At 40.2% G+C, this 25,369-nt stretch overlaps 1 protein-coding gene across 2 annotated transcripts in view; it reads right to left on the minus strand.

The window, feature by feature from the left end:
• Positions 1 to 219: 219 nt before the first annotated feature.
• The window catches only part of SYT1 (synaptotagmin 1), a 583,887-nt gene continuing 558,737 nt past the window's right edge, over positions 220 to 25,369 (minus strand). For both annotated transcript variants that reach the window (XM_067559902.1, XM_067559903.1), the window contains 2 exons: positions 5,566 to 5,699; positions 220 to 1,189 (listed from right to left, as the gene is read on the minus strand). In XM_067559902.1, coding sequence (XP_067416003.1) covers positions 983 to 1,189; positions 5,566 to 5,699 — 341 coding nt within the window. In that variant the 3' untranslated portion in view covers positions 220 to 982. The remainder of the gene's footprint in view (positions 1,190 to 5,565; positions 5,700 to 25,369) is intronic.

Raw genomic sequence — 25,369 nt, forward strand, 5'->3', positions numbered from 1 at the left:
TGAGTTCGTATAATAAAATATTTTGTTACAAAGTCTAATGTGCAAACTCATTAGGATCCTAGAACGTGAAATCACAACTGGAATTCACAGTATGTTAATTTTGTATAAAGGTGATAATGGAGAGCTACTTTTTTTTTAATGGTTAGATGCAGCGTTTCATTACTGCTGAATTCCCCCCCCCCCAACCCGCACGACCTCCCCCATGTTGTTCTAATGTGAAATTATCTCCCATGGAACTGCTTCCTCAATTGTCAGTGTAAAGCCATGATTTCAGTTTTTTAAATATATACAGAAAAAATGATATATTGGCTACGCTTCCTTGAGGTCAGCCATGGCGCTGCTCAGATCATGCTAAGTTGCCTGTAAAAGAAGTCTACAAAACTGGATTCACCCCTCCAAGGTGTACTGCGTAAGCTTATCTTGTTGTTTTGATGATTCACTTGAAAGCTCAGATTTAAGTTGTCCTTTAATATGTCAGTGTAACACTACTAGTGCCTTACAAGTTGAAATTTTTGCTGGAATGCAGACGATACAATAGTTACCCTATAATATATTATCAGCTCTCCTATATCTCAGTCAATTTACATAATTTAAAATAGAACATCTTATTAAAAACATCTAGATATACACAGATTAGGAAACGTTTACAACATACAAATCCACAAACTAGAAATAAATTTTCAGCATACTGGTATATACAACTGTGTGATACAATAAATCATTTCTGTCATGCTCTATCTACACATCATATTGCTTAAAAGAAGAGTAGATCTGGGGGGCAGTGGTGAGATGAAAGGCCTTTAGAGGGCTCTCTACATTTAAGGTTGTGCAAATTAAAACAGGATTTTAAGTACCACTCATCTGTGTTAGGGACGCATGGCTGGAAATGAAAGGACCCATATTACTGAGGTATTTACAGATACTGGCTAAAGAGCACTATGTGGGCAAATGCAGAAAGGCTTTTTTTTCTTTTGTTTTGTATTTACTTCTTGACTGCAAGCATGGCGTCTACCTCCTCCTCAACCTGTAAGGTGTGCCACTGTGCAATTGGTCGCCTGGGGTTAGCCAGCATGTCTGACCAATGTCGCAGCTCTGCGCCCGTGCTGTTGTAGCCCACAAAGACTTTCCCGATGGCATCGTTCTTGCCAATCTTGTCATAGTCCAAAACAGTCACAACAACTTGCACTTTCTGAAAGGAGATAAGAAAGAGCAGTGAGCAAGACCGGCATGGCAATAGAGACAAGTCTCAGTGCAGAACTGAAATTCCGTGTCTGAGGGTGAAAGAGGAGGAGGGTGGGTAGCAAATTCCCAATGCTACGAGAATCCAAAGGCTTGGAAATCATAGGATACACATTCCTATAAATGAAACCAAGATCAACACAGCCATGCCAATTCAGTGGTATGCTCACGATATGAGGAGAGCCTTTGTTATGGCTCAGACATGCCTGTGCAGCTCAGGAGGTGGCATACACCGGTGTTCCTTGTGCTCCGCAGATTGTGGTGGCTCTTCTAGCTTAGTTCATCTGCCAACGGTCCCAAAAGGCTGAAATGGGACTTGGAGCTCAGGAATCCCTGACACAACTTCTTATGCTGGCAGCAGCGAGAGGAATGGTGGAATAGCCACTCTGCCAGTAGCCCCTGCCACACCCTCCCATCTGGGTCAACATTCCCTTGTATCAGAATAAGATGAAGTAGCTCCTGTGTCTGCATGTTTGAAGAGATGGACTTTAGAAAGATTCTGAAGGAAAGCAGTGGTTGGCTGAAAGGACCCAGGTGAATAGGGGTCAGAAGTGTTTGAAGTAAAATATGATGGGCATATTTTAATTTTTTTAAGCCACTATATCTTCAAATCTACAAGCAAAATTTTCATTATCTTAATCAGCTTCGACAGGAAACATGACTGTAAATGTACAACCTTCCAGAAAAGGAACGCACTCACAGAGTCAAAACTCAGCAGTTTAATCTCTTTTTTTAAATTTGGGCTTCTGATGTGAAATTCCAAACAAACAGAATAATGTTAGGAGTCAGAGTGGTATTTTTTTGGGCCTGCAGCAACAGAGCATGTGAAATGCCTACCATGCTCTTCATCTACCCCTAGAATGGGATTTTGCGACCAGCCTTTAATACTACCTAGCTCTTACATAGTGCATTTCATCAGTAAACCTTAATGTGCATTATAGAGGCGGTAAGCATCATTATTCTCATTTTACAGCTGGGCAAGTCATTTCCCCTCGCTCTGCTTCAGTTTCCCCACGGTTGGGCAGTGGTCAAGCCAGGAATAGGAGCTAGGTCACCAAAGCAAGACAACATGTTCCAAGAAAGCTGCTGTGGGTGGTATCTGGGCCCTCCCATAGCTTTCTTCTCATCAAATTTCTTATTAAAATGGGTGCTGAGGCAATATTAAAAAAAAGTAATGTGTGCTTTTTGTGGAAAGAAGTTTAGAATGGAAGAGGCTTGTAGGGCTAACTTTGGAGGTGAGTCTAATGGTGTTGACACTAGTGTAACTTACACAGTGGGGAGGACAGAGGAGGTAAATTACACCCACAAACTCAGAGGGTCAACTTCAGAAGTGTAATTTACAACTTGAAACTTACAACTTCTTAGACTCGCCTAATTGTTAGGTGCATTTCCTGTTCCATGACTTTCTTCTAGTCTTCCAGAAGTTACAGCAACATAGACTCAGGAGACCAAATTCAGCATTGTTATGTAAGGGTGCAAGCTATATGTAGGAGCATATGAGTCTGAAGTCAGCATAATATAATCTATATGCCGAAGGGGTTGGAAGGAGGTGGAAATTACACCATTTTATGTATCACTTCCCATATGCAAGCTGGCTCAGTCTAAGTGAATCTAAGGGTGTCTATGTTGTGCATTAGTAAGTTCTCACTTGCATGTGTTCTCATTTGGTCCTTATTATTTGTCTGAATAGCACAAACATAACTTATTCTCTCAGTGAAACTGGGTTTTCCTCAAGAGCATCTGAGATGAAACAGCCTCAGGCTGATTTGACTTAACTGTATGCACTTTCCCTTAGAGACTTTCATTTTAAAAGATGAATGTATGACTATTTCCCTGACTCTGCTTCATGCTATTATAAATGTACACAGCTCCTGGATTCATGACAGATCAGGATTTGTTTCTAGAGGTAGCATTTATGAATAAGGGGAAAACTTAATTTACGCAGAAAAATATTTTTAGTGCCAACAGGTCAGTCAGTTCTCTTATTCTAAAAAGGCCTGATCCTGCAGTCCTTACTTGCAGGAATAGTCCCACTCCTATTAATGTGATTACTCCTGTGAGTAAAGGCTGCAAGATCAGAGTCATAATGACTACTCTTTATAGCTCCGTCCCCTGAGAAAGTGCACAAATCAATGAGCCAGAGGAGGATATGACAGCTCCAGGCGTGTAAGTATTTACATAATCATTTATGACAAAAGTGCATGTCAAACTCAGACTCTCTTCCCCAAAACCCTTCATGATAAAATGCAATATCCCTCATGCTAATATTTCTAGAAGCCAAAATAATGTTTTAGAACATAATGTTGCTTGCAGTGTATTTGCTGTTATTGTCAATGATAGCCCCAAATGGATGTATGTATTAGATACCAGGTACAATCAGACCCCTCAAGGGTATGGGCTTTATCTTGGTGCAAGACTGTTTACAATTCTTATTATGGTACAAAATAAAATGCCTGATGTTACTGGGAACCATTAGTCTAATGATTACTAGAATTGTTTTTTGTCACAACCCCAAGAGATGGACACAGAATAAACAGTGGTGTGGTGTTCAGGGGGTGGAAATGGAAGGCTCAGATGACTGATCACGAAACAAGTCTCATCTTCTGCTCACTGGTTCAAATCTGCACAGGTTATTAGTGACTGAAAATCATTCCCATCTGGTGGCTGATTGGTGGCCTGTGTGAAATGTAGGTTTCAGTGCAAATGTCTATGGATATTGCTACAAAAGATCATCAACATCAAGAAGCACCTCTATTAGCAATCTCAGCAGTGTGGCCTGAGATTGAAAAGGCATGGAGACTGAACTATTCTTTCACACTCAGAGGTTAATAGCTGAACATTGGCAAAACAGAATGGGGTTAGCTCCCTATTTTGTGCTTGTCCTGTGTAGCATTTCACACTCCAGTGGGGTCAACTCAGAACCTTTCAAGATAGCAGTTCGGTATTAAAGTCTTGTTTTTAAAACTCAGCTCCAGGATTGCCTCGCTTTTGCACAGTTCTGTGCTGATGCATAGCTGCAGACTGTTCCCAAATATACATTCCAATTAAGGTCACCAAATCTGAATTTACTCTGCGGTGGTTGAAATACATTATTCTTATCCTGTTTTGTGTTCCACATTTGTGCTGCTAAGGGGCTGTTTTTACTAGTTTTGTCAACTCTGCCTTGCCTCCATGATCCCTCTCTTCTCTGTGCTCTCTAATGATCATGGACCTAATATAATCATTATTCCATTACCCGACATGTTAGTGGAAGTTTACCTAAGTGAATGTTATACCTGAAATACCAAAGGTCATAGTGACATTTACAGTATTCATTCTAAATAATCTTTAAATACATTTTTCTATAAATGAAATTACTGAAGTAACATAATCATAACTTACCTCTCTAACTACAGTTTCTTATAACAAATACCCAATACACTGACTTGTGATTAGGTCCCCAAGTACACATTTTTTAATTGAATCTCCCTGTTTAGGTAAAGAGTAATAAAACCATTCTAACAGAACCACAAGAAAGTTAAATTTGAAACAATTAAAACATGATGGGTAAAATTTTCAAATGTACCTAAATCCAATTTTCATAAGTGACTTAGGCCCAGATCCTCAAAGATATTTAGGCTCATTGATTTAAAGAGGGCTAGTGCCTAAAAAACTTTGACTATCTGGACCTTGGACATTTGTCAGATTTACAAAATAACTCAAGTGAGTTAGGTGCTTAATTCCCATTAGTTTTTATATTTAGGTGCCTAAATATTGAAATATTTAGGTAAATCTGGCTACTAAGTGAATTACTTTGAAAAATGAGATTTAGGTGCTTTTGAGAACTTTTCTTGATCTGTTAGTTAATTTACTCGTGTTTAAGCATTTTAGTCCATTTAAAATGGATGATTCAGAACAATCAAACAGGAACTATAACTGCAATTCACACCTCCATCCACAGCTACCATGGATAGGATGAGGCTAATTAAATAGTGAATATAATATGGGAAAAACAGCTAAAAGTCTTTTAACTCCTGTCCCTATAACTTTTGTTAGTGCATTTCTTCTCTTATCACTATCTGCCTGTTTGGTTTTCTTTTTGGAATCAATTGCTTCTTAACATAAAATGTCAGTTATCCATTTTTCACTGATGAATCAACACTTGATGAGTACTCTGCATTATCATTTCCCTCTTCAAGCAGTCACACTCATCTAAGATAGTGCGAGGCTGGCACATAGGTGCTAATGAAGGCATGCACACTTCATAATTAACAAGGTCTCTGTTAAATATTTATGAGGGCAGAGAAATGGAATTCAGAGGAAAGAAAAAACAGTGTTTGACATTACCTGGATTTGCTCGAATGGTACTTCAAAGCTGAAAGATTCATTGTAGTAGGGATTCAGAGTGTTCTTTTTAATTGTTGTCTTTTTCTTTTTCAGTCGCTTACCATTCTGCATCAGATGGATTTTCACATAGGGATCTGAATAATTACAATGAAAAAGTATAATTAAGAAATGGTAACCAAGTTAATGTGTATTGTATAGTGCAGAGGTAGTCAATAGGCGGACTGCGGGCCAAATTGGGACGTTTTTGAATGGACCACAATATCTTTTTGCTTATTATCATTATTATCTTGCTCCACTATTATAATTTATCTCTGCTCCATGGTACATTAATCCATGCATATTCACTCTCTCTCATATCAGCATAATCTCTTTAGACATGTATCTTAGTTACATGTTTGTACAGGGCCTAGCACATTGGGACCTCTTTCACTGACTAGGGCATCTAAGCAGTACTAGCACACAGAGAATAATGATCTGGGAAGAGAGTGCCACTCTGCACCAGCCATTCTGACACTGCATAGTAGTTCTACCCCAATTACCCATTGTACAGGTGCTGGTCTTCTGTGCACTGGGTTTGACTATCTTTAGAATCAGCCTGATTACATTGTGGTAAGGGACTATTGTCTGTGCTCTTTATAGACACATATAGGCTTGGGTTTGGCCTCCCAGTAGCAGTGTAAATTATAACTAAGCGTTGTTACACTCCACTGAATTCTCATTGTTTATGAGTTTGTATGAGTACAGATGGCTAGACATAAGAACAGATTTATCACCTAATTACAGATTCTTCGCACAAGCAAAACTCTCAGTGAAGTTATCGCATTGATATATCTCAGGGGTTATAACTTCAATGGGCTTGTGGCTGCTTAGGATATGTGTGATTTAGCGTATCTTCTTCCCCATTCAGGGAGTGGACTTATTGGACCCAACTCTCCTTTCACACCACTATAAATCAGGAATCACTTCATTGTCACCCATACACAATGAAAGCCCTATGTGGTAGAGAGAACCAGGCTTAATGTGTGTAACATCCTGTACATTACTGCAGCCAAGACTTGACTAACAAACCTTTGTGGTTTTAGACAGCAATTCTGCAATGTAAGCCACTCGAAAGCCTCCCCTAGGGCAAAACAACAAGATCTGTGCATTATGCCTGTTAGCTGGAAGTCACTCCTGGCATATCTTGCATTCAGAGTCTTATTATTTATATCAAAGACAGCATCCCTCCCTTCTGTGAAAGCCGATGAGGGGGGAGGGAAATCAGTGAATGCTTTGTGGTTAAGTTTCCTTATCCTTTACTCTGAGTGCACAATCTTTCAGGACTGTCCAATGGAATCCGAGTCTGAAGTATCTAGGAACAATTGCATCCTACTACAATAAGGAAGTATTAAAACTCCCCTGGCTTTTTTCTCAGTAGAAGAGTTATTGCCCCTGCAGCCTCAACATGGGGTTTAGCACCAGTACTTTTAGGGATTTGACAGTGTAAAGCAGATGGTTCTCTGCCCTCCAAAAGCAGTGGTCTAGATTGTTAGTTTTGCTAAGGCTCCATGTTGAGTGTAAAACTGGTTTGAAATAAAAGACCATTTCAGCAGCAGTACTGATTGGAAAACAGTGTTAAAGAAGTTTAGGGGTGAATGGAGAAAATTACAGACGCAAAGGACTAGTTTCACAGAGACTTAGGAGCCCAAATGCCACTAACCATTGGTCTAGAGAGTCATTCTCTCTCTGGCCCAATGCATATTTAATTATTTATACAGAGTGGCACAGTTTCAAAAGGAAAGATTGAGTGAGACCTCACCCCAGAAAAGCCCAAGGGTTAGGGTACTCTCCTGAGAAGTGGTAGATCCAAGTTCAAATCTCTTTGCCACATCAGGGAGAGGACTGAATTGATACTGGGTCTCCCACCACCTGGGTGAATGCTCTAACCACTGGGATAAAAATTGAGGAGGGAGAGGTCCATGGTGGCAGCTGCTACCACCACAACAGCAGCAGTATCAGTGTTGTGTCTTAAGTGCCTAACTCCACGAGAGAGTTAATGGCTGTGACTCTGGGCAGAGGCAGGCTCTTCCTCCAGCCTAGATTTGGAGGGCAGGGCTTAGGCCACACATCTCTCCTCAGCATTCCCTAGCATAAGTGGCTCTCTGCTCAGCTTGCTGGCTTCTGTGTATCCCATTCTGATGCTCCTCACTTTCCCCAGATGTGGTACAAAGAGCCTGAGTGCCTAACTTGGGGGCTATGGATTCCAGTAGGCTGCAGGCCAACTAAGAGTTAGCTGTAGCAGCACTGAATGTTACGGTGCCTAACGCCTCCTTGTGATCTAGCCCCAAGTCTGATGTAGGTATACCACGGCTTATGGGAGCATAGAGAAGTGCTAGACTCTCAGCTGTACAGCATTAGATTAACAACTGAAACAGTTATGAATGCGAAACTATATTATATTGCAGTGAATTCTGAAGATAGATGTCTACGATTTATGGATCTGTGTCTGTAGAGTGTGCACACAGGCTGTGAACATGTCAATAGGTGTATAAAGATGCAGTGTTATGAAGAAGCTGATTTTAAAACAATAATGCTTGGTTAGAGTAACTATTATCCAAACGTATATACACTTTCTGAGATTGCCTCTGCTCTCACTTAAATAGGTTTGACCCTACTGACTTCAATGGAGTTTCTTTCTATTTACAGTGGTGTGAGAGCAGAATCTGACTTTGTGTCACGGGGAAAGCGCACAGAGAACCTGGGATCAGATGAAGAAACACGTATCTAGATTTTTGATATTTTCCCCCCTCACTGTCAGCTCCCCTATCCATCACCACACAGTGATTGTCAGGCTACACCCTATGGCTCACTAATGATGGGAGAGCTTCTACACAGGGAGTTAGAAATAGGTGTATTGAATATTACTAAACCCTGCCCATAGCAATCCAAGGGTTAAACTGTGTTATATTCATTTTTTTAAAAAGCCATCTAAACTTCCAATAGCTATCTGAAACCATGGTCAATTTAGCTGATCTATAAAAAACCCTTAAAACACATTCCATATTTACAGTACTAACTGGAAAGAGGCAGTTCAAGGCCTATATATGCTGAATGCAGTTTTACAAACTTGAGTGAGTTGATTTGGAGTCTGGTCTTTAAATTTTGATGGTGATGTCAGTCTGCTAAATATTATGCCATAACTTGCAATAGAGAGACAAGGTGAGCGAGGTAATATCTCATTTTGGACCAACTTCTGCTGATAAGACAGACAAGCCTTCAAGCTACACAGAGCTGTGCTTCAAGTCTGGGGAAGGTAGTGGGAGTGTAACAGCTAAATACGGGATCAAACAAAGAGTTTAGCATAAGTAGTTAGCACATATTCTAAGGTACTATTCAAGGTGAAGTGGCCTGTTAACACCCCTGTAGTCATAGGACAAAAGGGGGGGGGTTAGTGGGTTACAGATTATTATGGTTTATTACATCAATCTGGAACTCACTAAGGCCCTCTTTTTGTCTTGTGACTACAGGGGTGTTAACAGGTCACTTCACTGTCACTGGTCTCTTAGAATATGAGCTAACTACTTATGCTAAACAATCTGTTCGACCTTGTGACGCTCTGGAGTTTGGTCTACACTACAAATCTATATTGGTATAACTATGTTGCTCAGCACTATGAAAAATCCACACCCCTGAGCAATGTAGTTATACTTACCTAACCCCCCATGTGGACAACCCTATATTGGAGGGAGAGCTACCGCCTCTTGAGAAGGTGGATTAACTACATCAAGGGGTGAGCTCTCTCCCATCGGCGTAGAGCACCTTCACTAAAGCATTACAGCAGTGCAGCTACATAAGTGCAGCTGCGCCAATGAAGTGTTTTAAGTTTGTAGACTTGCCCTGAGTACCTCTCCTAGACCTGGGAAAGAGCTTTGTGTAGCTCGAAAACGTGACTCTTTCACCAACAGAAATTGGTCCAATAAAAGGTATTACCTCACCACTTCGATTCTAGCATCCTGGGCCCGAAAGGGTTATAACAATGAATATAATCGATAGTAGCCATTCACCTCAGAAGGCTACAACTTGCTACAGTGAAGTGTGGTATTAGAACTTAAAGTAGTAATAAAATTTCAACTGGTAAGACTTTATTACTTTATTGTTTTTCCCCTTATTATTGCAAACATTTTTTGTCTTCCTTCATTACATACTTCTACATTAGCAAAGAAAGATTATATTACACATTTATGATTGTGAAATACTTCCTTTAGATGAGGGATCTTCCCTTGTAGAGCAAAACACGACAAAGAATGTGTAAGGATTTAAAGGAAAGGATTTTTCAATTAAAAAAAAATAAAAGATAGATTATTTTTAGAAGGGATATCTATCTTCTACAAACTAGCAGAAGCTGAACTGCCTGAAGCAAACCATTGCAGGAAAACAGAATAATAATAATGATGATAAAAAGAGCAGTTTAGCTGAAAAGTCACAGAAAAATACTTCAAGTGATTTTCAGTGATGAAGTTTAGTGGGGACATCTGTATTCTCAAGTTTTATCAAAAGGCTCAATTCTGCCAGCATTACTGATGTTGAGTAATATCTTATATGTGAACAATCTCAATGAGTAAGGTGCTTCTCAACATGAGTAAGGGTGATAGAAATGAGCATAGTGGGCAAGAATCAAAAGTTGTACAGCACGAATGCAGCCACAACTGACATTGAATCAATTCTACCAGTTTATTTAGCTCAAGCTGAGACAGGTTTCCTCTACAATCATGGGATTCTCTGTTGTGGATCTCCACTGGTGAGGGAGGGCTTCATGTGTGGAACTACAAAGGTGCCTCTCTGTTAAGTTTTCATGGGGGATAGGACTGGCTGTGCTCTCCTTCATATGAAATATCTTCATATTAAACTGACTGTGGGATTAAATACTAGTTGCTGCTACTTTAGTTGCTCTCATTAACATTCTATTCACAAATGCAAAAAAGCTGTAAAAATCATAACTCACATTGTGCATCATTAGTTTATAAGAACATCTCAAGGGAGGGCTAATAAGGCAGCTTTTGGGTTGCCAACTTGACGTCCTTTGCTTTATTGAATTTTAGAATAAAGATATCAGGACATTATTGAAAGCAACCAACAAATCTGTGCTTCATCTGAAATGAAAGTTGAAGTAGTGTCAGCTAGGTGGTAAACACACAGGTATTGATTTTTGAGACAGTGCTACTAAAATACCAGAATAATCCTGCTAAAACTAATACTCAGCTGACCACCACTTTGTGGATTGGGTGTCTTTAATCTGTTAGATCAGAAAAAAACCCAATAATGTATTTGACGTTCAAGTGAAAATAATGGGTATTTCAGAAAATAATGGCACATTTAAGTCAATCACCTGCATCAGCAAACATCTAATATTCCAGGACATGATAGAGTTTGTAGAGTGCAGCAAAATGGAAATAAAATATTCTGACAAAGAACATGTGGCACTGGAGAGCCACTGCTTGTCTGTGGATTTTAAGATGAAACTTAAATTGTAGGTGATCAATATTTAATGAAAAATCAGTATTATGTTCCTTCAAAAAGGACAGAATTTAGACCACATGAATTTCCATTTGGTGAAACAAACTGTCTTCAGCACAGCAATGTCAACAAAACAGCCAACTTGGAATGGTATTAGTACAAGGGTTTATTCTGAACACAAACATAAAGATAGTGTTGATCTTTGATAAATATTTGTAAGGTCTCTGTTCTGTGGTAATCTAATCAAAGTATGAAAAGCTAGCAGATAGAAAGTTGACAGATTTGGAAAAATGCTGTATGTGAAAACACTAGAAATTGATTACAAGAGCAACTACTTTCCTAGGCCTATGGGGTGTGTATGATTGTTTACAAAAAACAAAACAAAAACACTGCAGAGCCTTGGGTGCAGATCAGAAACCCCCCCACCCAAAACCCAAACCTCTGTTACACTTGAATGAGCCAGCCTGCTTAACAATAAGAGGAAAACCAAGCCAGAATAATCTAGTAGTAACTAGAAAATAATATAGTCAGATGAACTTGGCAATAGAATTGATAGTTGAGCAGAAACATGGGGTTAGAATTGCCTACAATCTTATTTTTTTATGAAGTTCAGGGTTTCAGGTCCTAATTAGCACATTCCATCTTTAAGGAGAAACATTGATCCAAACCCACGCCAAAACAGTACCACAGAATGTGAACCGTTCAGTATCGTTTCCATTTTAGGGAGCAAAATGAACTGTTGAGCACAGCCCAGACATTCATCCTATAAAGACAAAATTGGAAATGCAAGTTTTATATATTGATCTCAAAACCTGTTTTGAACTGAGATGATTTGAAAAGCAAAGCTATAAAGAGGAAGAACTCAAAGGGCTATAATTGCTTTCTCCCAGATGTCACTGCAGCGAGAGATGGAAAAGATTTGTACCAGTCCAGTGGCCCACAGACTGAAGCAAGGACAATGGAATCAGTCTGGTACCATTCTACCCTGAGCCTGTTGCAACTCCTCCCGGCAACTACCATGCACAAAGAGCTTTGTGGTGAAGGGGGAACTGCAGGGGGAAGAGCTGCTCTACATAGGAAAATTACTGCATTTCCGATGGCAATTGTGCCGGGAGTTAATGCTGACAGTCTACTCTATGCGGTTTTATGCCTTTGGAAGAGGTGGGGCAGACATTTGGTTGTGGCACCATGGCTCCTGACAGAGAAGCAGAGCAGGGCAAGCCTTCAATGTGGCTTCCTCACCATTGCTGGATTTTCCCACAGATCTTGGGACATCCTCTCTCCTTGGGCCCACAATACCCTCCCTTGTGAGAGGGGATGAGTCAGCATGCTGCTTGTGGCTTTCAAGCCATGGATAATTTGCCTTAATGTTTCTCCTTCTGTGTATTTGTGTGTGGGAGGGGATAATTAAGGCCTCGGAAATAACTTCTAATGAGTTTGGAGAGATCACATTCATGGGTTGTCTAAAACAATATGCTTTAGACGAAAGGAAAAACTTGGAACTGGAAAGAGAGCCTGAGGGTGAAAGATTGAGCACTCGGGGGGGAAGCAGCAATATAAGGCACAACGGCTACGAATCAGTACAAATACTATGCTGCATTCTAGATTTCATAAAAGTTACGATTTATACTCATGCTATTGTGCCTTCTACATACCTCCATAAATGAGCAAGTTGTAGTGTTATCTTTTAAGCGCAGCTGACGTCTCAAGGAAAACGCTGAAAAACCTTCTAATTAGAAACAATTCTCCTGGCATAAAATATAGTTTGTTTGTTGTTTTTCTTCCCAACAACATTTGCATGAAAATGGGAACATTGAGTCCTTGGAGTTTATTTGGTGCTTAATGTTTATTCCTCAGCCACTATTAAGATTTCCTTGATTGGGACATCATAACAACATAACTCACTTGTGGGTTATGTGCCAGATGCTGAGATGCACTCAAGTATCTGCTGGGTGCTTTTAGGGGTGGGAAAGGACAGGCTGAAAAAGTACCCATTTTAGCTCCCTGATTATGGAGTGAGTCCTATGCCACCAATGGCCCCAGCAATACAGAGCAGCCTTTAAAGCCAATTTAACCAGCCTGCTGGGGATTCAGCTACATGGAGGAATTCCTGAAAGCTGGCCTTAAGCATAGTGGCCATGGTCAGGGCAAAGAATCATTGATCAGGTTAATCTATGGCTGCCAGAATGAATGGCCCCTGAGAGCCATAAGAAACGGATTGTAAAATAAAGCAGCCTCAAGGCTGCTCTACCTTGTGTTGCAGTTTGGTGCTTGCTTACAGGCCCACCTGTGGAGCCTGAAGCAGATAAGGTATGGCTAGGCCTCAGAATCTGTTGCCCATGAGGTCTATGTTTTTACATACCTTGACTGACTCCTACTTTACATTTCTTTAAATAAACCTCTCCCTAGGAGGAGGCCACAGGAGTGTTGAATTTTGAAGTGAAGCATTCTATAAATGTGATTGCAATAATGTTAAACATCTTTCTCACAGAAACAGCAACTTTTTCAATGGCAAGGCCTTGGTTATATTACAGGGAATTCACATGTATGGGCTAGATTCACAAAAGGAGTTAGGCGCCTAAATCCCAGAATCAGGTCCACTGCGATTCACAAAACCCCTGCTCAGCTGCTGCTAACCCTTCTCGGTGAATAACCTTGCTTGATGCCTAAATTTTGGCAGTAGAATTTTGCTGGGCAACTATGTTTCTGCCTCTGTGCATGTATATGCAGCCCGGTGCCAGGTTTCCAGACACACAAATCTCAGTGCAATTCACAAACCAGGGAAAGATAAGGTGTTCCTCCATCTAACTCATCTATGGGGTCTAATCTGGTAAACACATGCTCAGAGCTTGCCTATTGAAGCAACCTCCTATAGATGAGCTTGCACAAAATGGCTGCTGGGGGGGGGGAAAGGAGTGGAAGAGGGGAAAGCTGTTCTTCTGGGAATAATGAAAGATTCATTGGGGCAGAGGAAAAGAGACAGAGCATGAGAAGAATACTGTAGCCTGGTGCTTAGAGCACTCATGGAACCAGTCCCCCTGCTCCAATGACCTTTAAAATTGTTTATCTACAATAGAATAGCTTCAACAGGAGAGACTGTGGGAGCCTCATATCAGACTATCCCATAGCTCAGCAGTTGGAGCATTCACCTGAGGGCTGGTAGATAGATCCCTGTTCAAATACCTTTCTCCCTTAGGCAGAAGGGGGACTTGAACCAGGGTGAGCACACAAACACTTGAGTTAAAAGTTATGATTCAGTTGCTCCTCCTTGTGCCCCTTTGCAAAAACAGCATAGGCACCGAACTTCAAGAGAGGGTTTGCAGCTGAGAATCCCAAGCTAAGGGACTTGGCTGTGCAGCCTGGACTTAGGTGTGTATCGCTGAAAGTGGAGCAGAGCTTAGCACACATCTCCCGCTGGCTAGCTTAGTTGAGGAGCTGCCTAGCTCACTGGCTTTTTGGGAATCCCAGTCTAAGGGGTCTCTCTCAGTCTCTCTCTGTTGTATAGCGAGCCTAGAAGCCAAACTCAGGCTTTGTGAATTCCAGTGTTTTCTAGGCAACATTCAGCATCAACCTGCTTCAGTTTCTTTTTGAATCCAGTCTTAGAAGTATTAACAATAGCCTCTATGCAGCAAAGAAAGAGAAAATGGGGACTGTAGCACAACTTGATTTAAAAATAACAGCCTTTCACTGGTGGGCAATTAAATGAATATCAAGTTGGTATTAAAATGCTGAATCCAGAGAATCCGAGAACATTGAGGTGAGGGAGGAAAGCAGCCAGAGAGCCAATGATTTACTCATCTGAGAATTCCAGACTGGAATTGCTAACCATGTAAAGCAGACAGTAGAAACAGAATTGTTCATAGCGGCCCAAGGGCTATTTAAACAGGCTGTAACTCCAGCCACAGTGCTCTCCAAACAGAATTGTACAAAAAATGTTAGAACTCCAGATGGGGAAAGCTGCATTAAGCTAAAAACAAAAAACACCGCCCCCCCCTCCCAACTTATTTAACAACTGCACAAATTAGTGCTGATGAGCCTGAGGTAAAGTTTACTGCCAAAGAATGGGCAGTTGATCTGTCTCACTTGAATATTGGCAGCCATTTCAACCTAGCTACAGCTATGCAAAACAAATTATTTTAGAAAGCACAGCGAATTTGGGTTGAACCCAGCAGCAAAACATGCCTTATGTTTTAATCCAGAGCCAAAACTAAACGTCCTGGTGCACTAGTAAAGCGACTGAATCAAGCACTTTGTAAATGTGATTACAAATGAAATTCCAAACTACAAAGCAATAAACCTATTTCCATTGCATCAGATGGGGTGCCAGCTTACTCAATTCGAAGGGGTAGGGCTGCTTGTTGATCAAGCTTTAATGCAGATAAAAAAATTCAGCATGTGCTTCTAGTTTTGGGTAAGAAGAGGGAATGGACCTTCTATTTTAGGCAATAAAAAAAAAGAGAAAGGCAAGATCTTACACTTTGTGGCTATGCAAAAATGCAAGGCCCGTGGGTAATAATATGCAAGCTGCAGTAGATTTGACACTAAATGATGGCAAGCATGAACTAGTGGGTATAACTCAAACCTACACATTATCTTTAATGGAATCTTTCTCAATACATGAATTCAAATTGTGTGGATATAAACAGTATCACAAGGGCTGATTGCTAGCTGAAAGACTCACCACAAAGGAAAATGGCAATGTATCAAGCCGGAGCAAGGGGTTCAATGGGGTGCTGCCAAGATCAGTGCTGGGTAAGGTTTTATTTAACATTTTAATGATAATGATATGGACGAAGAGTGGCTAAACAGTACATTACTTAAATTCACAGATATTAAATTGGGTGGTAAAGCAAATATGAGTAAGGCCAAAGGGTACAAAGGGGCTTAGAAAGGTTAGAACTATCAGGAAATCAACAGGAAAAAAAGATTCTAATATTTTTGGGGGCTAGTAATCCATTGCACGGTGTACGCACCAGGGTGTGTACGCGGAAGGATGCAACATGAAAAAGACCTAACATGAAATTAATTAGCTTTGGAATGCACAAGTGGCAATGGCAGAAACCCCAGAAATGGTCTCTTGCTGAAGTTTCTGGAATACTGGGTACAGTTTTGAGTTCTCCAGAACCAGGGTAGCTATTTAACAAAGTAATGTAGAGAAAAGTAACAAAAATGATTAAGTGACTGGAGTGACTGACATGAGGAAAGAGTAGAAGAACTAAACGTGTACAGCTTGGCCAAACACTGACTAAGTGGGGATATGATGCTGTGTGAAAGTAAATGAAGGTTGAGGAGAGGAATTGTTCAGAGCATTGAAAGGGAGCATCTAACTAAGAGAAATAGGGGTGAAATTAACTAAAGGAAGTTTTAGATTGAATACTTATCAGGAAAGAAACAATTAGACCAGAATAGTCTCTCAAGGAAAGTGGTTGAGATCCCACCACTTCAATCAATTAGAAATGGATGGGGCAAAGCGTTGTAAAGTATATAATGCTCTAGGGAATAAGCCTGTATTGGGAGGGGCATTGCTTACCCCAAATGACTTGATACATTTTTTTTCCCATCACTAGTTAACTTCTGTCTGCATTCCCAGAAAAGAGACTCTGAGTGAGCTACAGTATTTATCAAAAGGAAGTATATTTAACAGCAACAAGTCAAATTAGTTTATTAGCAATTTACTGTAGCAAGAAGGTACATTTCATGTGATAGTCATCTCATGTTGGCATCATCATACTACAGTTTTGTTGCTTGACTGAGTGTCAGCATGGTTCTGCTTTTCAATGTGAGAAAAAAGGACGCTACCGTATGGTTTAAGACTAATCTCTCTCCCCTGCCACCTATTGAGAGAAGTGGAAGCAACATATTTGGATAGACGACAGAAGCAGAGGAAAAGGATGTCCCATAGACACACTAATGTGCCATAACTCTACTTGCAAGGCATGCTTTTCCCAAATTCAGCAAACATGCTTATGACTGAATATGCCATATGCCTAATTAAAGATAAGTGTGTTGGAGGAAAAGGGGAGAGGATAGGGAGACAGTGAAATAAGAATATAATGTACGAGGGGTTAAAATGTAATTCATTTTATTTTACACTTGCATCTATATAGCTACATATGTTATCAAGAAAACCCCAATTAATCAGGACTAAAAAAATACTTTTAATCTGTATATTTTACAGAGAGAAATGTGCAAAACTACAGATTGTAAAACAACTGTCGAATTTTGCTTAAAAGCTGGATGCTGCTGTTTTATTGATAATGTTTTTCTTAGCTGAGCTTAGGTAAATATGAAGTCTTTTGACATCTGACAGCATGAAAGAGGCATGTTTTATGATTCAAACCATTAAGCCAAAAATATCAAATCAATGGCATCTAATACTGTAGGAATGCTGCTGTAGAGAGAGAAAAAATACAGTCCTGGAGTTTTCTTCTTCTGCAACTACAAGGACCATCAAAGAAACCTGATCTCCACACTTCACAGCTGAGTGAGAAGCCAATCCTAGTTATGCTGTGTCAAAGCTGATATTTATTTTCAAGAGCATATCATGAGTTTCATACCACATTTTATTCATCAATGGTTTTATATAAGAAGGAGCTGACTAGATCATTTTTTTCTTATCAATCTGAAACAAATTCCTTTTTCTACCTGAGAAATTCATATTTACATATAGCTCAGTGATGTGGATTTTTTTAAGTGTGCATTTTCCGAGCAATTACAACTTTAAGGAAAAAAAATTACAGGTCTTCAGTATATTTGCATGATTGTTGTGTTGCTTTTGTCTACCAAAACAACTAGTCACCAACAACAGCAGAAAATATTTGTTTAACAGACCCCTTCCTCCCAATACACATCTACACACACCTTTCCTAAGCAGCGTTTTTTATGAATACACCATGAACAGTTTTGGATTGGTTTCCCCAAGGCTAACAGAACTTTTTCCCAAAAAGCAGGAGCAATCTTTAGTGTCTCAAAGCTTATAGCAACAATGCTACTTTTGAAACATAAAGCAATCCAGTTAGGCTCAATTTGCACTAGCAAATTGATTTTGTCCAATGTCTCCTTCTGGGATGTAGTACCATGTCACATTACCTTTTGTTGTGCTTATGGCTACAATCTGTCCCTCACTCTACTAATGGAAGGGGAACAGATAACTCACAAATGTTATTTGGAGATCAGGATTTACTGTTTTGCCACATTGCATGATTTCCACTTCTAAATAATATCAATGCTCAGGGCTCCACTTCCTAAAAATGGCTCAGTGGAACTTTAGATTGCAACTGTACTACCTGGTAGCAAGAAATTAGTTGAACAACAAGTAACAAGTTGACGCCTTCAAATCTGGTGAAAAGCAATTTTGCAGTTTCACAATAAAATTAACATCCTTCTGGTCTCCACTCAAATCTGAAACGTACTAACAGCAAATTTTGAACACAACCAGATGCAAAAATGCATCTGGGGGCTTAGGTGTATCTTTTCAAGAGCTATTTGTTATTCTTCTTAAAAGTAGCAGCCATTAACTTATGATACGCAGTTCTATGAACAACTGCCATATGATTGAGCTTAAGTCCTCAAAAGATACATGCGACTGTTGAAACTGTTTGGAAGAATGAACACATTACTTATTGTTTCTATAACAGTATGTGTTTGAATGGCAGCTTACAGACAGGTGCGAGATGAAAAGGTTGCTGTCTCATGCACAAACGGCCTGAAGAGTACTTAAATGCTAACATTCAAGGCAGAATGGAGACAGAGTATTCAAGACTACCAACAGTAGTGGTGAGAATACTCCAACACCAAGAACATTATTCCTGTAATAAGACAAGAGGACCCGGCAAATTGCATCATTAGAAAAAGGGAGAAAATGTTTCTGATAATGTAGCTTGTGCCCCAACATACCTCACGATGCTTCAAATTCTTCCAGCTATTCAATGACACACATGGATATTTGATTGACGTTTTGCCACTTACTGCATCTCACTTTGGCTTAAAAGGCAGTGAAACATGACACAAAATATCAGAAACCTGAAGGTACATGATAGTTTTCAGCTCAGATACCTGCTGCAAATTTTGACAGCAGATATCAAATTCGGTATGAAAGTGGTTGAGCAGGCAGATCTTGTGGTTCATTGACTACTTAGATTAAATTTGAGCAGTTCAGCATATTTCTGGTTGCCATTCTACTGAGACAAGATCTGGACACAATCTAGTCAAGGCACCATCTGCATTGTCACAAAACCAACAACCCATAAATCACATATGAATTTCAGAAGACCTTTGAAATTTCAGAGCTGAAAGCAGTGATATTCAAAAGGATGAGTCTAGTTGTTGAGACTATTACACTTATTGGGAGCACAGGAGGACTGCTAAATATTTGTATGCAAGCTCAATAAAAGTATATGGTACCTGGGACAAGATGGCTGGTGTTCTCTATCCAAGTCAAGGCACTATTTATTGTATGTGATACAGGACAGAAACAATGGCTGAAAACAGTATGATGATGGAGCAATATTTAATGCCATTTGGGTAAGATTTTTCAATTTAGGTGCTTACATTGAAATCAATGGAAGTTAATTGCCTTGGCACTTTTGAAAATCCCACTAGGCACCTGTCTGTATCTTTGGGTCCCTAAATACCTTTGAAAATCAGGACTTTTATCTTAATCCTGAGAATCGGGATTGTCACCTGTCAATAAATTAATAGGTTAAATTCTTATTGTTTACTGTCCATCCAGAGCTAGTGCAAGTGGCAGCAAAAATCTGAAATATGTGGATGCCAGTAAGAAAGACCAAATGGTTTATTACCAAAAATTAAATAATTTTATTGAAAATTAAAAACACAAACACAAAAACAAAATGATCAGTGTAAGATTCAACAAAGAGTATATTTGCCTTCATGACACCTTCTCTACAGAAGCTAGGTTGCCAATAACAAAAGAAAAACAACAGTGAGGCTTAAGGAGGAGATAGCTTTAAGAACTGTTTATCCCAAAACCAGACTGCTGCAAACTGTTCACTATTTTGGGTGAAGTAAACTCCCAACTCCACAGTACCAAGACCCAAAGGATTACATTCATTCAGTGAACAGGGCCCACATAAGGTCAAACAGAGGAAATTTCTGGATTTGGTGAACTGGCCAGAAAATGATTTGGAAAGCACTTTATAAACATTACAAAAACATTACAAAAGCTGACCTACTGAATGGACAGCAGATATTTCAGAGCACTGAAAACTTTAAAATGTTTTTAAATACTTTTTTTAAATGACCTCTCTAAATTTCCTCAGTTCCCTAACATTTCATTCCTTGTGCTGTAAATAACCTACTGGTACTGTGACAGCAGCACGCTTTCTGGCTATAAGCTAGTATAATAAAAACTTCATCTTAATAGGGTAGACTTGGTTAAAAAAACCCTCAAAGTTATTGGACAAATTATTTTTGAAATGGTCAAGAAAATCTGTTCAGGAAAATAATGGAAAACAATTTGTAGCATTGGTGAAAAATAAGACAAAGTGGTAATTTCAAGAGTAATGAAAACACCAACTTTTAGAGTATGTGGAGCCCATTTTCTGTTCTTTATTAGTGGAAATCACAGATCTTTGTCTCTGCAGGATTCTTTTCTTGCTGCATTCCACAAGCTGAGAGGAGCTCTTTGGAACTCATACAAAATCCTCTCTTGCTACCATATTAGGAATCAAAATGTGTAGCAGAAGCTTATGGCTGAGTGGGGATAATCAACAGGGAATGTGTTTGCCTTCCAGCTAAATGAGTAAAGCAAAATGGTTGAGGAAACAAAATAAATAATAATAATAATAAAAAATGAGTAGGCTTTAGATTAATGCTCCATCACTTCTATCAGACTTGCTACTAAATCTTGGCTAGAAACCAGGAGATCTTATGGAAACACAAGAAAACCTTGTTCCTTCCATTTTATTTTGCCTCTGAGTGAAATACCGGTGAGTCATACACCAATGCTTAGTCTCAAAACTTATCTAATATTTTTAATAACTCCTTTTGGGTCAGGTACACAGCCTATATTGCAGTGACAAAACTGAGCTGATGTTAATTGGCATAGCTCTACTGAAGAAAAAGTCAGTTTACATCACTTGATAATCTGACCCTTCAATTTCCACTGAGATTTTCTGAAATCATAAGTGTAGTAATTCTTTCACTGGAGATCTGTCTTGTATTTCATAGAAGATCTCATTTAAAGTACATGCTTTTTAAATGATCCAGCCCTTTGTGTACAAAAGCAGAACTGTAGTACTTGATATTATGCTTCAAGACATATCTATGGAGGCTTTCTGCACCATCTCCAGTAACAGGTAGCCTACAGGCGATTTACTTCATCGTGTCTTCAGTGTGGGAAGAAGTCCCAAGTGGAAATGATTAAAATCTATAGATTTCATTTCAGTTGTACTTAAACATTAGGCACCAGGTACTGAGAAGGGCTGGGACTGAAATTCTTAATCATTACATGCAGCTGGTTGAGGCCTGATGCAGGAATTTGAATCAATAGAAATCCTTTGGAGAATCTTCTTTATACCTCTCCAACTCTCTGTGGGAGGTTCAGAGGGCTCTGTCTTTGGTCCCCTTCTGTTGGGATGGTGCTGAATTACTATAAATCACTGTGGGTGCCATAAGTCTGGTAAGGCTTGGTAACTCTGAATGCTAGAGCATTCTGGGAGCAGGGTCTCTTAGCATTAAATGGAAAATCACTGAGAATACTGAACTTGCACTTGGCATTGACCTAAGCCATGAATATTTATCCAGAGGCCCTGTGTGTGTGTAGCTGTGCTGATGTGAGAGACCAATGGTAATGGTCAGCCAATAGCCAGTTCACCTAGTGCAGGGGTGTCAAACATACGGCCCGCAGGCCGGGACCTTTTTGATCCGGCCCGCGTCTGGCCAGTTTTTTTGAGACATGCTGCCGCCCAAAGTGACGGCATTGGCATTTAACGAGATTTCTCTGTCTACGGCATTGCCGGTTTAAGAGTCCGTGAAATGTCTTAAAGCATCGATGCCGGACGCAGAGAAATCCCTTAAAGCGGCAATGCACTCAGTCCGGCAACATGGTCCCCCGCGAAATCGCTCTGCCGAAAAGGGCTGATGCTGCGCGGCCGAAGAGGGGAAGATGGTCCGAATTTTTCGGTGGAGGATATTGCATGGCCCCTGTGAAGTGCAGTTTATGAGAATTTGGTCCGTCACCATCAGCGAGTTTGACACCCCCTGTGTGTACATGTGGAGGTTTATAGTGGTGAATATGGAACTAACTGACTTGGGTCAACTGACCCTGTAGATCAGCACGACATCAGGTGCTCGGGTGAATATTTGACACTAGGTACATAACAGCCAATCCCTCTTGGCCCTCCCAAAATTAATTAGAAAAACAAGTTATAAAAATCATGAGATGCTAAATAAGTGCTAGCAGAATGTATTTTGGGGACACGTGACTCCTTTGAAACAGGTATGAGTACTGGGAAATATCACATGCTATGTGAGCCCCAATTAACATCTGAAGGGGGACTTTGGAACCAGAGGATATCAGGGTAGCCAACACCCTGTCGTGAGGGACCATTAAACAGATCAAGTACTCAAGAAGAACAACCACCAAAGGGTCTCGGGGTAGCCAACACTCTGCTGCTAGGGACTATTAAGTAGACCAAGTACGAGGAAGAAGAATAAGAGAAAGTGTCCACCTAGAACTGGTAGCTAAACTTGCTTTGTTTGCTAATCAGGACACTATGCTGGGCCAGCATAGTTAATCAGGATTTATGCTTGGGGAATCGAGGCTTGTTAAGGAGAGGCATTGTACCTTTGCTTTCCATCTGTGATGCCTGCTTTCCAATAAAGAGCTTTGCATTGAAGAAACTGAATCTGAGTTTTCACTGGCACAGATATTGTATGTTTACACTGTACCCAGCTGTGGGTGTGTAAACTGATCCCGGCTCATTACCTTCTCTCTTTCCTCTGCACCTTATCTCTGGGTAATCTCATCACAAACACAAATTCAGCCACCATCTCTATCCTGACGACTCAGATTTACCTCTGTATCCCAGACCTGTCTCATTCTGTCCAAAGTGAAATCTTGACTAGTCTCTCTGGTATTTCCCTGTGGATGTCCAGCTGTCAGCTCAAGCTCAACATGTTAAAACAGAGCGCCTAATCTTTCCTACTTATAATCACCCCACACTCACTCTCCTTTCTCAGTCACTGTGGACAACACCACCATCCTGCCTATCATTCACATCTGAAACCTTGGTGTCATCTTCGACTCAGCCTAGAAGACGTGCAGACCTAGAGAGAGGTTCATGTCTAAATCTTGCTGATTCTTTCTGTGTAACATTGCTAAGATACATCCTTCCTTACCCAGCCACACAGTTAAAACTCCTGTTCAGTCTCTTACCTCATGTCTCAATTACCGCACCATCCTTTTCTCTGGCCTTGACAAATGCAATCTTGCCCCACTTATAATCATTCAGAATGTTGCTGCATAGCTCATTCTCAGAGGGGCCTACCACTTTGACCACATCATCCTTCTTTTTGCATCCCTCCACTAGCTCCTTTTCTATTGCATCAGACACTTGTCTCTGAAACTACTTTCAAGGCCCTTCACAGTCACCCTGCATCCTACCTATCAATTCTCTTTCATTATTGAAATGTTGACTCCCATCTCCAATTCACCAGTGATGCCAGCTTCCATTGCCCCCTTGTTAAATTTTCAAACAAGCACCTTTGTTTTGTATCCCATACTGTCCCAGGCTTGGAAGGAGCTCCCCATGAATATCTGCAAAGTTATCATAGAATCATAAAATATAAGGATTGGAAGGGACATCTAGTCCAACCCCCCGCTCAACGCAGGACCAACCCCATTAAATCATCCCAGCCAGAGCTTTGTCAAGCCAGGCCTTAAAAACCTCTAAGGATGGAGATTCCACCAGCTCCCGAGGAAACCCCTTCCAGTGCTTCACCACCCGCCTAGTGAAAAGGCTATATCATTATCCTCCTTAAAACTCTCATTAGCTGTGAAGCCCACCAAAAACTTGACAATGGTCAGTTTGCTGGTGTGCTGATACCACAGTGTTTACGCTGATCAATGCTGTCTTTTTGTTTCCTTGTATTCCCATGCCTATCTATTATTGAATAAAATCAGAATCATCAGAGAGGAAGGGACCTTGAGAGAGATCATTTAGTCCAGTCTCCTGCACTTATGACAGGTCTAAATATTACTAGACCATCCCTGACAGGTGTTTGTCTAAACTGCTCTTAAAAATCTCCAGAGATGAAGATTCCACAACCTCTCTAGGCAATTTATTCCAGTGCTTAATTACCCTGACAGTTAGAAAGTTTTTCCTTATGTCCAACCTAAACCTCCCTTGCTGCAATTTAAGCCCATTACTTCTTGTCTTGTCCTCAGAGATTCAGGAGAACAATTTTTCTCCCTCCTCCTTGGAGCAACCTTTTATGTACTTGAAAACTGTTATGTCTCCTCTTTAGACTAAACAAATCCAGTTTTTTCAATTTTACCTCATATGTCGTGTTTTTCAAAGACCTTTAATCATTTTTGTTTCCTCTTCCCTAGACTTTCTCCAGTTTGTCCACATCTTTCCTGAAATGTGGGGCCCAGAACTGGACACAATACTCCAGTTGAGGCCTGATCAGCATGGAGTTGAGCGCAAGAATTACTTCTTGTGTCTTGCTTACCACACTCCTGCTAATGCATCCCAGAATGATGTTTTCTTTTTTTGCAAAAGTGTTACACTGTTGACATATTTAGCTTGTGATCCATTATGACCCCCAGATCCCTTTCTGCAGTACTTCTTCCTAGACAGTCATTTCCCAGTTTGTATGCGTGCAATTGATTGTTCCTTCTCAAGTGGAGTATTTGTCCTTGTTGAATTTCATCCTATTTATTTCAGACCATTTCTCCATTTGTATAGATCATTTTGAATTTTAATCCTATTCTCCAAAGCAGTTGCAAACCCTCCCAGTTTGGTATCATCTGCAAACTTCATGCCATTATGTAAATCACCGATGACGATATTGAACAGAACTGGACCCAGAACTGATCTCTGCAGGACCCCACTCAATATGTCTTTCCAACTTGACTGTGAACCACTGATAACTACTCTCTGGGAATGGTTTTCCTACCAGTTATGCACCCACCTTATGTAGTTGGTATTTCCCTAGTTTGTTTATGAGACGGTTGTGAGAGACAATATCAAAAACCTTCTAAAGTTAAGATATACCATATCTACTACTTCCCCCCATCCTGTCAAACAAAGCTATCAGGTTGGTTTGATACTAATTGTTACTG

The sequence above is a fragment of the Emydura macquarii genome, unplaced genomic scaffold (assembly GCF_026122565.2).
Source record: "Emydura macquarii macquarii isolate MOO-44397 ecotype Brisbane River unplaced genomic scaffold, CSIRO-AGI_Emac_v2 contig_2205, whole genome shotgun sequence".
NCBI classification, from domain to species: Eukaryota; Metazoa; Chordata; order Testudines; family Chelidae; genus Emydura; species Emydura macquarii.